Source organism: Brachypodium distachyon, chromosome 1 (genome assembly GCF_000005505.3).
Source record: "Brachypodium distachyon strain Bd21 chromosome 1, Brachypodium_distachyon_v3.0, whole genome shotgun sequence".
In the NCBI taxonomy this organism is placed as follows: Eukaryota; Viridiplantae; Streptophyta; class Magnoliopsida; order Poales; family Poaceae; genus Brachypodium; species Brachypodium distachyon.
This window is the reverse complement of record NC_016131.3, coordinates 35814736-35830573: the sequence shown is the minus strand read 5'-3', so window position 1 is coordinate 35830573 and position 15838 is coordinate 35814736. Positions and strand designations below refer to the sequence as shown.

Genomic DNA, 15838 nt, shown 5'->3' with positions numbered 1-15838 from the left:
TCGTCATTGGTTTTCTGACAAGCATGAATGTATTCAAATGCCCAGGCAAGGCAATCTTAAATGGTTCTAGTCTTGATGAAGCCATATTGGTTTTGATGTATCAGGAGGAGAATGATCTTCTGCAGTCTGTTGGCCAGTAGATTGGTCAGCAATTTGAGAGTGCAATTGAGCAAGGAGATGGGTCTGAAATCATTAACTCCATTAGCATGTTCAGTCTTGGGAATGAGGGTGATGTAGCGTGTATTAATACATGATAGTGAGAGCTTGCCATCGTAGAATTGCTGACATAAATCATAGAAATCCTCATTAATGATTGGCCAACATTTTTTGATGAAGTCAGTATTAAATCCATCTGGGCCAGGTGACTTATTGCATGGGAGACTCTTGACCACCATATCAATCTCTTCTTTAGAGAATGGGACCTCCAGTTCGAACAGATCCTGATCATGATTGGGCAGACCTTGGGAGTGTAATGTGAGGTCTTGTCCTTCAGATCGACCAAGCCTATCTTTGTATGCCTGCCAAAACATGTGTGATTTAATGTCATGCTCATAAACCAGTGTTCCATCCTCACACTTAATACGGGCAATCTTATTTCTTTTGTGTTGGATAGTAGCAAGTGAGTGGAAGAATTTGGAGTTTTCATCCCCCAATTTGACCCATTTAATTTTCCCTCTTTGTCTCCAGTAAATGCTTTGTTCATTAAGACATTCTTGAAATTTCTGCTTAACTAGTGCTCTGAGCTGGCTTTCTCTGTCAGTAAGCCCTCAATTATCTTCAATAGCATCCAGGAGGAGGATTAAGCTGTTGAGGTCATCAATTTCTGTATCCATGTCATTTTTTATTTTCAGCCATTTCTTCATAGACCTACTGAGCCTCTTGAGTTTAAATGCAATTCGTTTATCTGCATCTATAATAGTTGTATTCTCATGCCATGAATCTGCAACCAGCTTGAGAAAACCATGTCTGTTCATCTAGTGGTTTTCAAATATGAAGATTTGAGCTTTTGGGATGTTAGTGCTAATGCTGATAATGTATGGGACATGGTCTGAAGTGGATTTGGCAAGTGGGGTAGCATCAGAGTTAGGGAAGTTAAGGGTCCAATTGAGTGAAGTAAAGCACCAGTCCAATTTCTCAAGTAGTGGTGAATCCTGCATGTTGCTCCATGTATATTTGCGTCCGTTCAAAGGAAGTTCAATCCATCCCAGATGGCTAATGACCTCATTGAATTTGAACATCTCAGATGTGTTGCCCCCAGGCAGGTTCCTGTCATCTGGTGACCTGAGGAAGTTGAATTCTCATGTATCAGCTAGTTCTCATCATCTGGCATGACAATCTGATGCAGCCAATCAAGAAAATCTGAGCGTGGTTCATCTTGACATGGACCACAGATGTTGGTGTGAGTCCATTTCTTGTGTGAGCTAAGACATGTGAATTCAACCGATAGGGAATAGTTATTGGAGAAAGCCAATTGCCCATCAAATGTGTTTCCATTCCATATGGTCAGGAGCCCTCCTGATCTACCATTAGAGGGGTGAAAAAGAAATTTGTTGAATCTTCTGGGGTAGAATTTTTGAATGAAAGCAAAGTCCACATGCACCCTCTTAGTCGAGCAGCCACTCTCTTCAATCTTATTCCTAACATGAACCCATTTATCTTTGCCATTCAGTCCCCTAATGTTCCATGACAAAAAATTTCATTCTTTGCAATTCATAGGAAACAGGGAAATTTAACTTTTGTGCATTGTGAACCAAGTAGTCATCACAATGTAAACTGACGTAAGTGCATCCCCATAAGGGTTCAAACACATTCCAGCACATAAAGCAAGTCTTATCACCCAGGGTGGGTTTCAGAAGGAAAGTGCACATAGAGAGTTCAGGAAACATGACATAAAACTTATTACATAGGGTGTTGCAAAGAAAATGTATAGGTCTTTAGGTCAGGCATAATAAGACATGCCATCCATTACTTCTTCTTTTGCTTCTTTGTGGGAGTATCATCCTGGATCTTCTTCTTGTTCTTCTTCTTTGGATCAACAGCATCAGAAGGTTTGCAATCAGCAGCCAAGCCAAATCTTTCACTGAGGCTTCTCGCCACCTTGTTGTTGATCTTGGGAGCAGTGGCAGCATAGGCCAGGCGGTGTTTATTGATACATGTAATGTGTTTGAAACCACAATTCTTCTCCTTCAGCCTTGGGCTTCTTCTCACCTTAGTGTCAACAACAGGTGGTTTTCTGTTCTTCTTAACTCTGATAGCAGAGGTGGTCTTGACTGGTTCATCAGGCAGGAGGGTAAGTCTAGGAGCTTGTGGGGTGAGGAATCCTTGTGTGACCTCCATAGCTCTAAGTGTCAGTTTGCATGTAGGTTCAACTTTAGAAGGACATGTATCAGGCATCATATATTGCCTGGATATGTCATTAGTGGCAGCAAATATACTCCACATATTATATAGAATAACCTTTCTAACCCATGAAAAATTCTCAGGTGACATAAGCATGGCAATGAAATAGTCAATTCATGAGCCAGGTATGGTGACAGTGGGGTCCTTCTTATGAGAAGGCATGAAGAGTTGTTGCCAAATGTCAGTACCTTCATTTGTGATGTGGAACTTTTCCATCAGGGGTTGATGGATATCATCATCCATGAGAGAAAGGAAATCATGCAGGTCATGAGTGAAAGGAGGGATGATAACTCTCCCAATCAGCATATCATTGGGGTTAACCAGGGCACCATTACCAGGTGCCACCTGCAGCTGAACATCATCAGTAATCTGACCAGCAAAATTGTTTGGCATCAGAAGAACCTGCATATTCTGCTCAGGGTGTTGCTGCATCTGATTAACTGACCTAGCAGAGGCATGATCAGGTGCATTGCTGCTCAGGGTAAGTGTGATAGCACTGTCATCATCATGATCTATCACAGGGTCCTGTGCCATAGGCATGTTCTGGACTTCATCAAATAGCTGCATAAGGTTCTGAGCAATCAAGGGGTCTCAGAGAGGTGATTCTGCTGAACATCTTCTGGTGGAGCAAGCCATGGCTGCCATTGAACAAGCTCATTGAGATCAGGTATGATGGGCGCATGCTGTCCATGATCCTGGTGGAAAGGGAGTGCTGGCAGAGGGTGTGGTGTGCCCCCATTATCAGGTGGCACATCTTCATCAGGTGGCTCCATCCCCATTAACCTCTGGCTGAGTATGTAAACAAGGCATGACCATGACTCAGCATTCGAATTATTTCCATGGGAGACAATGATGCTATATGGGATATCAGCCAGTGTTTCAACTCTCACCTTGATGATGGCCCTAGTAAGATTACTGACAGTTTTGTCCCAGCTGATAAGTTTAGCAGCATTCACATGAGCAGAATCCCATAAATCCAGAGGCAAATTAAGGAGCATAAGCCAGACTTCCTGGTTGTATGTGAATGCCCTCCAGTTAATCCCTCTATTATGCTCCATAAAGGTGAACTGAATGCCATTATGCAGATGGGGGCTGTTAAGAGCAAGCCAGTCCCTATTACTAGTAGAGTTCAACCGAATAATCGCATGACCTAATGAGGAGCGCTGCATGTGGTCAAATCCAATACCAAGGTGCCCATCAAGGAAGTCGATAATCATATCTGTAGTTTCATGGAATGGAGCATCGGGGTTGGGAGCAGGAGCCAAGTTGATGATAGCGACATCCTCATTTTTGGCGGGAATATGGCCGATGACATGATACCTGCATTGCTAGGGCCTCCCCGGGAAGTCGATGATGTCGAACTTGCCAGGAAGGAGGGGCGCCGGGTCGACAGGGAAGTTCGCCATCAGAGGGGCCTCGCCGTTGCCAAAGCTGAGAGCAGGAGCAACTGTGGACTGGGGTTTAGGCTGCGTCGGCGGAGCCGAGGAAGACGAAGGGACCCCCTGTTTTCTCAAAGCCAAATAATGTTCATATTGGGAAAATGATGAAAATATTGAGGCCTGGTCAAGCTGGCTACCATTGTGAGCCGTGGATCTGAACCACGTGGCAGTCTCTCCTGGAGGCCAGTGCGAAAGAGGAATTTCCAGAAATTTTGGCCTGAAAACAAATCCGTTGGGTTTCCTAATCGAAGAATCCCGATTAAGTATGTCCTGTGCTTGCCATTTTTGACAAAACCGGTAAGTGTGCCTAGGCATCAAAGAGACTCGCGGTGAATTGGATTAGTGCAATTAGCGTAATTATGGCCATGCTTAAAGCACCGCGGGCAATTGGGCTGCAGCCCATTTTTGTCCCCCCGGCCCATATCAGCCAATTGTGTCGGGCCTTTATTGGGGCCAACATTCAGACCAAGATGCCCATCACGGGTTTGACCGGAATCATCTTGATTGGCGCCCATCAATGCCGCCGCATAGTTAACTGGGCGCCGGCCGGCAGGGAATGTGTCTTCTCCGGCGCCGGCGCCGGCGCCGACAAAGTCAAGTTCTTCGAGTTGAAATCCAATCTTTCAAAGACCGTACCAATAGGAATCAGTGCCTTCTGTTGTCGATTGATATTTTGTGTATGTTCATCTCTGGATCGTTTGATAGCTTCAGGAGAATATCCGGTATCAGTAAGATCAACTTCATCCGTCAGCGACCAAGGTGACAGCGGTGGGGATGATCGAGGTTTAGTCAGTCTCTGAAAGGCAGATTGCCGGACAATGGGAATCGCATTGGCACCAGTGAGGAGCTGGGGTTCCATGTGACAGCCTCTGCACATGACTTGGCTCCATAAAGTGGGGAGCGTGGCTTCTTAGGATCCTGCCCTTTTGTGCTTCCTCCTCTTCCCAGGCTGCAAATTCCCTTTGATAATCAGGTCACCAAATCCCCACAAGTGGAAGTAAACCACAAAGTTGGAGCATGTAAATGATTGCAGTTTGGCAATATGAAAACCAATGAATTTGTTGGTAACAGAGAATTGATAAGTCCGGTCCCTGAGCAACAAAACCCGGAATTCCTCTCAAGTACCCCGAGACATACATTCAGCAGATTGCTAACAGAGGTTTCAGTCAGTTTGAACTTACTCCTTCCAAATGATGCGACCATGAAGAAATCTGGCCGATTGGAGACGGGGACAGTGATCGGGTGGTGCCATCTATTCCAAAGTTCCTTACGTAGCTGAACACCAGGATTGCGATCAATATGAAAATCTGATTCTTTGTTCTGACTGTTATCCGTGATGGGGGCTGTTGAAGATGCCGTCTTCCTCTGCATGCCCCTCAGTTCAAATGAAGACAGATCGAGATGAGGCCTGTCCGAGGTGAGATCACCGGAGATGATGCGGGAAGCCGGCCTGAGTTCCATGGCAGAGAGGTCCATGGTTTCCGGACAGCCGCTGAGAATGGGGGAACCACCTTGCCTGGGAGCGATGCGAGCGTCGGGACATACCTCGGGGTACCTCTCCATGGTGGAGAGGTCAAGTGCCGCCATGGGGAGGGGCGGCAGCGCCGGTGGCCTCCGGTGAGGTCAGGCCGCCATGAGAGCCGTCCTCATATTTTTTTTCTCTACTGGTGCATGGAATTTGAAGTCCTGGAGGTATAGTTTTTGGTTGCCCATCCAGCTCCCGATCGAACGCTTTAGGCTGCCTTTCCAACCGCCAAGAGCCGTACTTTCCCGTGCACACACTCAACCGTCACGTACACCGCCCAGCGCCTATTAGACACCCGCGGCCACGGGTGATGTGAGCCCAATCATCCCATCCATATTTGCTCGCAGCCATCCACTGGTCCGTCCGAGAGTAGCAGAGACCCGGCTTCTCTGCTCTTGGTCGGCGTAGAATATGGCTTCGTCCAACTCCAAGTCCATGGAGCGGCACCACTCCATCGACGCCCAGCTCCGACTCCTGGCACCCGGCAAGGTCTCTGAGGACGACAAGCTCGTCGAGTACGACGCCCTCCTCGTCGACCGTTTCCTCGACATCCTCCAGGACCTCCACGGCCCACACCTCCGCGAATTCGTACGTCGCGCAATCCATATCAATCATAATGAATTAACCGTGTCCATAACTCCATATATATTAATTGGATGCATGAAGCAGTACTAGGGGTTCATGAATGACTGCAGGTGCAGGATTGCTACGAGGTGTCGGCGGAGTACGAGGGCGACCGGGACGCGGGGCGGCTGGAGGAGCTGGGGCGCAGGCTGACGGGGCTGGCGCCCGCGGACGCCATCGTGGTGGCCAGCTCCTTCTCCCACATGCTCAACCTGGCCAACCTCGCCGAGGAGGTGCAGATCGCCAGCCGCCGCAGGAACAAGGTCAGCAAGCGGGGGGACTTCGCGGACGAGGCGTCCGCCACCACCGAGTCCGACATCGAGGAGACGCTCAAGAGGCTCGTCTCCGGCCTCGGCAAGTCCCGCCAGGAGGTCTTCGACGCGCTCAAGAACCAGACCGTGGACCTCGTCTTCACCGCACACCCCACGCAGTCCATCCGGAGGTCGCTCCTCCAGAAGCACGGAAGGTTTTCACTTTTACTTTAATATACTTTATCCATATCCATTCCGCGCGCGCGGCTGCGTTCAAATCGGCCTCTGTTCTTCTTTCTTCTCCCAATTGCTGTTGCCTTTTCCAAGCTTAACTAATTATCAGAGCTTTCTCTCCGTGATCGATTCAGGATTCGGAATTGCCTGACGCAGCTGTATGCCAAGGACATCACGGCTGACGACAAGCAGGAACTCGATGAGGCTCTTCAGAGGGAGGTACGTAATTTCACAAGTCCAACTCCACATATATTCATACATGACAATTTCTCTCGGCGAATACTACTCCCACTGTGCCAAAATAAATGATGCGGATCTATACAAATCCACGTCACTTATTTTGGACCGAGTGAGTATAGGTTATTTCAGTATTTTTGTTGGTATTTCCTAGCTAGTTACTCCTATCAATTTTGCAATTACTGTTCATTGCTGTCATTTGACAGATTTCCACTCACCAATACCTAGCGAGTTCTAAGAATGTTAATTCACTATGCAAATGCAATGGCAACCATGAGAAAATATCTAGTACTCCCGGTGCACAGCACCGGGAGATTGTGAACCGTTGGATGGACAACCAAGAGACAAGATTAGATCAAAGATACCCCTTTCTCGTTTTTAATTTAGACCATTATGTTTATCACGAATCAACCCTCGCTCCACTCCTCTATAGGATATTTTTCAGAAAAAAAAAACCTCAAGTTTTTCTTAAACCCACGCGCAGTCCGCAAAAATGACACAGTAATTTTATCGATATACCAATAATATGTAACATTCATATATCATATAACAAATGACATGTACCATTCATATATCATACCCCCTCTATTCCTCAAATTAAAGACTATATTGTTTCCTTTGACCGAGCGTTTGACCAAAGATTACTCTATCAACATGTGTCTTATGCGATATAAATCATAATCATAAACAAGTACTTTTTGAATACGAATCGAGTGATATCAATTTTATTTTACAAAAAATATATATTAAAAGACTAAATCTTGGTCAATGGCTCGGTCAAAGAAAACAATATACGTCTAATTTAAGGAACGGAGGGAGTATATCAATGACATGTACCATCCACGTACTGTATACTAAATGAAAAAAATAAATCATATATCATATATACAATGATATACCATTCTGGAGCACCGATAGCATCGTATGGGCCGGGAGCACTGGATATTCTCTCTCGCAACCATGTCCATATGGCATACTCCGTTGTCAATTTGTGTTATGTACGTGGACTGTGGTTATATATATTATTCCTGTGATATGTGACACCTGAGCAGGACAAAAAAAATCTTGATCATGTATGGGACTGGCAGAGTTCTAGTCCATCTTGAATTTGGTTTTGCACTAAATACAAAGAGCACGTCTTAGCACGAGTCTATAAGGACATCTCTAACAAGGGTACCTAGCAGATACTTAATAATAATCTCTTTTCTACTTTTTGAAATGAGGTGGAACCAAATGTTGAAGAGGTGGTATGTTGCAGAAGTAACCACGTTGGCACAAGAACCAAAAATATGAGTAGATAGTTTAATAAAAAAAGAGTATGCCATGTGGGTCCAAAATAAAAAAAAATAGCTTGCCATTGAAGAGAGAGAAAAATGAGTAAGAAAGAGAGGAGGTTAAGTACCAACTATAGTACATTTCTATAGAAGTTGCCCTGGGCATGAGTTGCATCCTTGCATGGTTGAGCTCCCTACCTCACTAGATTTGATCCTTGTGTTTGACAAATACGCGATGTTTCTTCCGTCAGAAAAAGAACAGAGAAGCAGCCTCTGTTTTGTGTGTGATCTCAGGCTCTCAGCTAACTTATTTGGTAATCTCAGCCATGATCTCTATACAACACAAGTAATGATCAAACTTGTATATCCGAGAAAGTGTAAAGTCAAAAATGTCATCTACTTTGAAAAGGACGACTTTATTGTGCTATTTTCTCAGTGAACCATGGGACTTTGCAGATACCAAGTATCTGAAGTCTATTTTCCTGACGAGAAATCGGCTAAATTATCTTTATATTATTCTTTTATTTCCTTAAACCAGTTTTTAAAATCTTAATGATGGCTTGATCAGCCCTCCATTTATCTTCTCCTGCCTTAGGTCTAGTCTATCCTAATGTACCATCTTGCTCGCAGATTCAAGCTGCATTTCGAACTGATGAAATACGAAGAACGCAGCCCACTCCGCAGGATGAAATGCGTGCCGGGATGAGCTACTTCCATGAAACTATATGGAAAGGTGTACCAAAGTTCTTGCGCCGTGTGGATACAGCTCTGAAGAATATCGGAGTCGATGAGCGTCTTCCCTACAATGCTCCACTCATTCAGTTTTCGTCTTGGATGGGTGGTGACCGTGATGGTAAATTTCTCTTTTACATGTGTTATTCCTTGTGCTGTGCTTCAATGGTGCTTCAGAAGGAAATAACTTCACATGACGGAAATTGGTGCCGTTGATTACCTTGCTAACATTTTAACGCTTGTGCTGAGAAGTTGGTTATCTCTGTTTATTTTTTTTCTTGAGAATCCAACTCTGTTTCAATCCCCCAAAATGTATTAAAAATTGGGTGGCAGCTACTAGTATTATGTTTCCTAGTCACCTCTTTCTGATATTCTGTCCCTGGCTATATAGGAAATCCCAGAGTTACACCAGAGGTGACAAGGGATGTATGCCTGTTGGCCAGAATGACGGCTGCTAACTTGCACTTCTCTCAGATAGAAGAGCTCATGTTTGAGGTATTGCTTGAAAGCTTGTTCATTGAAACTCTACTTTTCCTGTTAATTTCCTGTGTTCATAGGTTCCAGGTGTTAATTGCATCTCGTACATTTGGTAGCTCTCAATGTGGCGATGCAACGATGAACTTCGTGTCCGCGCTGAGGAACTACACCGTGTTTCGAGGAAAGCTGAAAAACATTACATAGGTAAGACAGTAATATTTGTACCCTTTTACAAAAGTAAATTTTCACTGTGTTATTTAAGGATAATCTTGAATTCCCGTACTGGTACTATTTTCAAAGTAACATGCTAGTTAAATATATTTTTTTTATTTGAAAACATGAGCTTCTTGAATTGATGCAGAGTTCTGGAAGCAAGTTCCCCCGACTGAACCTTACCGTGTGATCCTTGGCTATGTACGTGACAAATTATACTACACGCGCGAACGTTCACGCCATCTGTTGACTAGCGGATTTTCCGACATCCCTGCAGACTCTACCTTCACCAACGTCGAAGAGGTAAACTACTCCGGCAACTTTCCATCCGATGTAACGTTATCTCTGATCGAATTCTACATGTTGTCTTTCACAATTCTGTTTTCGATTTTGCAGTTCCTGGAGCCACTGGAGCTCTGCTACCGATCACTGTGCGCGTCCGGCGACAAGACGATCGCCGACGGGAGCCTTCTGGACTTCCTGCGGCAGGTGTCGACCTTCGGGCTGTCCCTGGTGAAGCTGGACATTCGGCAGGAGTCGGAGCGGCACACGGACGCCCTGGACGCGATCACCACGCACCTTGGCATCGGGTCGTACCGGTCGTGGCCCGAGGAGAAGCGGCAGGAGTGGCTGCTGTCGGAGCTGAGGGGCAAGCGCCCGCTCCTGGGCTTGCGCGGCGACCTCCCCGACACCACGGACGAGGTCGCGGACGTCCTGGGCACCTTCCGCGTCCTCGCGGAGCTCCCCGCGGACTGCTTCGGCGCCTACGTCATCTCCATGGCCACGGCCCCGTCCGACGTGCTGGCCGTGGAGCTCCTGCAGCGGGAGTGCCACGTGGCGCACCCGCTGAGGGTGGTCCCGCTGTTCGAGAAGCTGGCCGACCTGGAGTCCGCCCCGGCCGCCGTGGCGCGGCTCTTCTCCATCGACTGGTACATGGAGCGGATCGGCGGCAAGCAGGAGGTCATGATCGGGTACTCGGACTCCGGCAAGGACGCCGGCCGGCTGTCGGCGGCGTGGCAGCTCTACAAGGCGCAGGAGGAGCTCGTGGAAGTGGCGAAGCGGCACGGCGTGAAGCTCACCATGTTCCACGGGAGAGGGGGGACTGTCGGAAGGGGCGGCGGGCCCACCCACCTGGCCATCCTGTCGCAGCCGCCGGAGACCGTTCACGGGTCGCTGAGGGTCACGGTGCAGGGAGAGGTCATCGAGCACTCCTTCGGGGAGGAGCACCTCTGCTTCAGGACTCTGCAGCGGTTCACGGCCGCCACGCTCGAGCACGGCATGCACCCGCCGGTCTCCCCCAAGCCCGAGTGGCGCGCTCTCATGGACGAGATGGCCGTCGTGGCCACCGAGGAGTACCGCTCCATGGTCTTCAAAGAGCCTCGATTCCTCGAGTACTTCAGATCGGTATACACGTGATCCAGTGAAAAAAGGAGGACACACACTTCGGCCCCGTAAATGAATTGAACCAATGAAGTTTTTTGCTTGCAGGCGACACCTGAGACTGAGTACGGTAGGATGAACATCGGGAGCCGGCCGTCAAAGAGGAAGCCTGGCGGGGGCATCGAGACGCTGCGCGCGATCCCGTGGATCTTCGCCTGGACCCAGACGCGGTTCCACCTCCCCGTGTGGCTGGGGTTCGGCGCCGCTTTCAAGCACGCGATGCGCAAGGACATCAGGAACATCCAGGCTCTCAGGGAGATGTACAACGAGTGGCCCTTCTTCAGGGTCACTCTCGACTTGCTCGAGATGGTTTTCGCCAAGGGAGACCCCGGCATCGCGGCCTTGTACGACGAATTGCTCGTCGCCGATGATCTCAAACCCCTCGGGGAGCAGCTGAGGAGCAACTATGAGGACACGAAGAAGCTCCTCATCCAGGTGAAGACGATTAATTTACATTCTAGCATCTCTTTAGCTCCACGGTTCATCATGAAGCTTTTTCCTTGTTTACTCATCTCTCTGTCTTGCTCGTGCAGGTTGCTGGTCATAAGGATGTTCTGGAAGGAGACCCTTACCTGAAGCAGCGGCTGCGGCTGCGTGACCCGTACATCACAACCCTCAACGTCTGTCAGGCCTACACACTGAAGCGGATCAGGGACCCAGGGTTCCAAGTGACGACGCAGCCGCCGCTGTCCAAGGAGTTTGCCGACGAGAACCGGCCAGCCTCAGCCTCACTGGTCAAGCTCAACGCGGCGAGCGAGTACGCACCGGGACTGGAGGACACGCTCATCCTCACCATGAAGGGCATCGCTGCCGGCATGCAGAACACGGGCTAGATTCAGACCGTATCGCCTCTGTTGGCTGTAAACCTGTGCCTCTGTTTCTCAAGGAATAAAATGTGTCAATTAATAATGTAAACGCCTTTTAGAAGCGTGCTCGATGATAATGTGAAATGGAACATTTCGATTGTTCAGACAGTGTATAAACTGTACTCCAAAATAGACGGTTCTCTTTTTATGATCTTCGAATGTGACTTAGACCGTTGGTTGCTTTTTGAATCGGGTCGGGCCTCGGAGTATAGGACGAGGAATTGCCAAGATGGGCTGCCAGCATTGAAAACCATCATTTATCTTATCTGGAATTGTGTCTCACTCTACAGATCCATGTGAAAGACAAACACGGTTTTTTAATTCAAAATTCAAATGAAGTCTTATTAAAATTTTAATTTTAAAAATGAAATGAGGGATACCAAACGAGCAGCAAGAATTGCCTGGATTGTCTCGTGTCCCGAGGGGTTAATTCCATAGCTTCCAAACAAGGCCTCAGGCAGGCAGGCCTCAACCACATGACAAATGCAGAAGGTTTCTCTAAAGAAAGAACAAATGCAGAATACAGGATGACATTGGCAGGTCACCTGAGAAAGGTATAAATGAAAATAACTATCAGAGACCAGTGAAATGGCAGGTATATGATCTTGCTCCTTACATGCTTTGTTAGCTCGACATAAACACTAAAAACTGGATGTATTGCATACATTGATACAGACAGCTCATACAGCATTATAGCAGCGAGAAAGATATACAGATTTAACATGTTGCAGGGCTGAAAGACACTGGGCAAAGTGTTGTAAGATAAGGAGAGAGCACAGCATCAACCCAGCATAGGTGCTATTCCCCCGCTGCTCGCAGGACTGCAGGAAAGAGGAGAGGGGACACAGCAGAATTGTTCTTCTGTTGATCTCAATGTAGGGGGCCCTTAAATGGGGACCCTCTCTACGATCTGCTTTCTTAGTATGTCATGGAGTCTACCATACAGCATCTGCTTCACCTTCTCAAATGCCCTTTCCAGTTTCTCAATCTGCATAATGTTCTACAGTTTTAGGCATATGTTCTTGATAGAAATGTCAAGGTCAAAGTTACACACTAGTTATTACTCCAATATGCATGCCAATAGTTTATGTCATCAGAGAATGTGGATTGCAAGATTGATGGTGTAACTGTAACTAATGACTTGCCAAAATGTGTACATAATTTCGAATAGGACGGACGGTGCACCATATGAGAATGTACTTACCTGCTCTGTGGCATTCACATTGTACATGAAGAGCCCGTAGTATAGATCGAAACTATCGCTCACGGTGTTTTCTGTCTGCAGGCGTCGCAGGGTAAAAGGTTGATCAGTAACAGGCTCTCAAGAGTGAAAAAACATCGTTGTCTGATCTTTCACTCAGTGTCACTTACAAGTTTCAGGAGGGCCTCAAAACCTTTGGTGTTGATTGGCGTGGACTTGAGATTTAGTTGCGCCAGAACCCTGCGTTAATGGCATGACAATTGCATTTCATAATGGGCATCATAATTAAAATCATATGCGTTGGCAAAACTTCTTCAGATAATATGTTTCCCACCTCCCAATAGTGTGTGTGATGAATTGACTTGCCGCAGCGTGGCGATCATGTTCTGCGCATGACATCTCCACCATCCGACATCCCTACAAGCAACAGCAAGCACATGTTTCACAAACTCTGACTAGTTTCTTCTTCTGAACCCTGATAAACAAGTGCTCCTTTCAGTTAACCATCGTGGAGAGCAAAGAGATCAAAACCCCAATCGACAAATCCAATTACCTCTCCCTCAAAGATGCTCAAGAACTGGCCGCAATTGGCTTTCTGATCTCCTTTGTCCGCAAGGCGAACCTTGTCATAGACGAAGGGCAGTGTGCTCCAGCCATGCTTACCACTCTCCGGCCCAAACATGGGGTGTGTGCAGACGATCCCAAACTCCGGCGGCAGGATCTGATCAACAATGTGCCAGATGAGCTTCGCAAGTCAGAGTTTCTACACTAGCACGTTTAGCAAGCAGGGCGTGTTGACACTAGTTTGATCATCATTTATCAGCATAGCGAAGTAAGGCTTTGGTTGACGAATTGTTGATGTACGGTACCTCGAGGAGGAGGTTACGGGGAAACTGCTTGACGGAGAGCACGTCAGCTACGATGGTGTCAGAGCGGAGCTTGTGGAAGGGGATTGCCCGGACGACGGCCTCCGTCGAGAGGATTGAGCTGCACACCAGCAGCACGTTGGGCTGCTCCTCGCACAGCGCCTCCAAGCTCCTAATCTTAGCATTTCACAACATGATCCCCCTTTGCAACAGAATCAATCGATGGAAGGTGATTTCTCGGTTCGGCTGGCTGGTCACCTGAAGTAGCGAATCCCTTGGGCGGAGCAGTAGGCGGAGTAGTCAGATCTGGAAGTGGCCAGCACGGCATGGCCCTGGCGCTGGATGCCCCTGGCGATGAACTGCCCGAAGTTGCCGAAGCCGATGATCCCCACGCGTAGCGGCGGCGCCGCCTCCGCGGAGTCTGCCGCGGTCGTATTCCATACGGCCGGCTTCTCGTAGGCGTCACGGCACGGGGCAGCGACCTCCTGCTTTTGCTCCTGCTCGGCGCAGGTCCTGGCTCTCGCGTGCTTGGGGGTGGCGGCGGTCGGTCTGGTCGGGCCTGGGCGGAGTGTAGCGAAGGCGCAGAAGTTGGGGCTGAAGCGGCTTAGCAAGCTGGGCGGCGCGGCGGCGGTGCGGCCACCGGCGGGGGAGCTTAGGTGGACAAGGGAGGAAGCCATCGATCGACCGATCGGCTGTTTCAGCAAGTTTATGTGGCGTGTACTTTATTTCTTCCCGTTCTTTCTTGAGCTGAGTCGACGTGACGAGTAATGTTTCGAGACGGGTGAGTCGATGCGGAATTGAGTGTGGTGGGTGAGGGAGGGTAGTTGGTGCTTTTCAAATGCGATTTGTTTCGTCGCAATGCGGCCATAACCGCGAGGTTGTCGCACCGGAAGCGGTGGCCACGGCGGATCAAGGTTTGTGAGACATGGTGGTTCAATTTTTGTCCCGATATAAATTATAAGCAGCAATTTTTTTACCTCAAACATACTGGTAGTATTGAATTTGGGAAGAGAAAAAAAGACATTGAATTTTTTTTGCAATAATTTCAATTCGATCAATGAGCAAATATTAATTCGATTCAACGAAAGACCGAGAAAAATGTCACCGGCTCCGTGTAAGATGCCCCGTCGCATGCTCGTTGTGATGAAGCGTATGTTTGCTGTCCGCTGGCAGTCAGCGACGATGATGACGAGAAATACGATGCGATGTTATCTTCTCATGCTCGTCTGCTCGGCAAAAATACGATACGATGCCAACTGCTCGTGATCGATCGCTAGGCTGCTTCAAGGCCAGATCTGATGTGGTGATGCGAACACTACACAACAGAAAGAAAACGAGAACTGGCCGGAAAGATGGTTTATTTGCTCGGGCTGATTTTTCTTTTTTGATGGGTTTAAGAAACACTAGTGTATATGTATAGGGTCTGTATTTCCAGAGTGGTCCATAAACCACCCTGGCCACCCTATGAATCCGCCGGTGGCGGTGGCGGAGCAGCTGCCCGGAAGCCAACTCCCGGAGACAGCGCACCGGTGGGCGGTGACAGAGGTGGTCTCGGAATGTTGGAATGAAATACGGAGTATTAAAACTTTCAGTTTTATCCTAAGTCAAACTTCATTAAATTTGACCAAGTTCATAGAAAAACCTATTAACTCTAGAACTCCAATTTAGTTTACTAAATCCATTATTATATATATTTTTATAGTGTATTCATTTCATATCGTACACATTAATAGATTTTTCTATAAGTTTGGTCAAACTTGAACAATTTTGACTTAGGACAAGCTAGGGCTTTTTATATTTAGGAACGGGTGGATCAAAGATATGATACAAATATTTATTGTTTTTCTTCTAAATGAAAACAGTAGATCAAAGATTTGATACAAATATTATATATGGAAAAATGCGTATGAACAAATGAAAATGAAAGAAAAATGCTATCCAAAAGCTATCCAATCCTTGAAAGAACATAATTCTTTCTACGGCTATGAAATACAAGATGTAGTTCTTATTTAAAAATTCTTCGGCGTCACTAAAGATAAGGCGTAGCCTTACTGAAGAC

At 47.3% G+C, this 15838-nt stretch overlaps 2 protein-coding genes across 2 annotated transcripts; one reads left to right on the top strand and one right to left on the bottom strand.

The window, feature by feature from the left end:
• The first annotated feature begins 5668 nt into the window (after nt 1–5668).
• Nucleotides 5669–11867, top strand: LOC100836533 (phosphoenolpyruvate carboxylase 1). The gene is made up of 10 exons (XM_003563763.4): nt 5669–5952; nt 6060–6454; nt 6608–6692; nt 8615–8837; nt 9108–9211; nt 9310–9397; nt 9555–9709; nt 9803–10810; nt 10895–11281; nt 11380–11867. The coding sequence occupies exons 1-10, from the start codon at nt 5776–5778 to the stop codon at nt 11677–11679; spliced, it is 2922 nt and encodes a 973-aa protein (XP_003563811.1). The 5' UTR covers nt 5669–5775; the 3' UTR covers nt 11680–11867.
• Nucleotides 11868–12226: 359 nt separating this feature from the next.
• On the bottom strand, nt 12227–14739 carry LOC100829970 (arogenate dehydrogenase 2, chloroplastic). Its single transcript, XM_003560658.4, has 7 exons — nt 14038–14739; nt 13783–13951; nt 13467–13634; nt 13248–13330; nt 13084–13153; nt 12917–12991; nt 12227–12700 (listed from the first exon to the last, which is right to left on the bottom strand). Exons 1-7 carry the CDS (start codon nt 14454–14456, stop codon nt 12599–12601), a joined length of 1086 nt encoding a protein of 361 aa, XP_003560706.1. The 5' UTR covers nt 14457–14739; the 3' UTR covers nt 12227–12598.
• Nucleotides 14740–15838: the final 1099 nt, after the last annotated feature.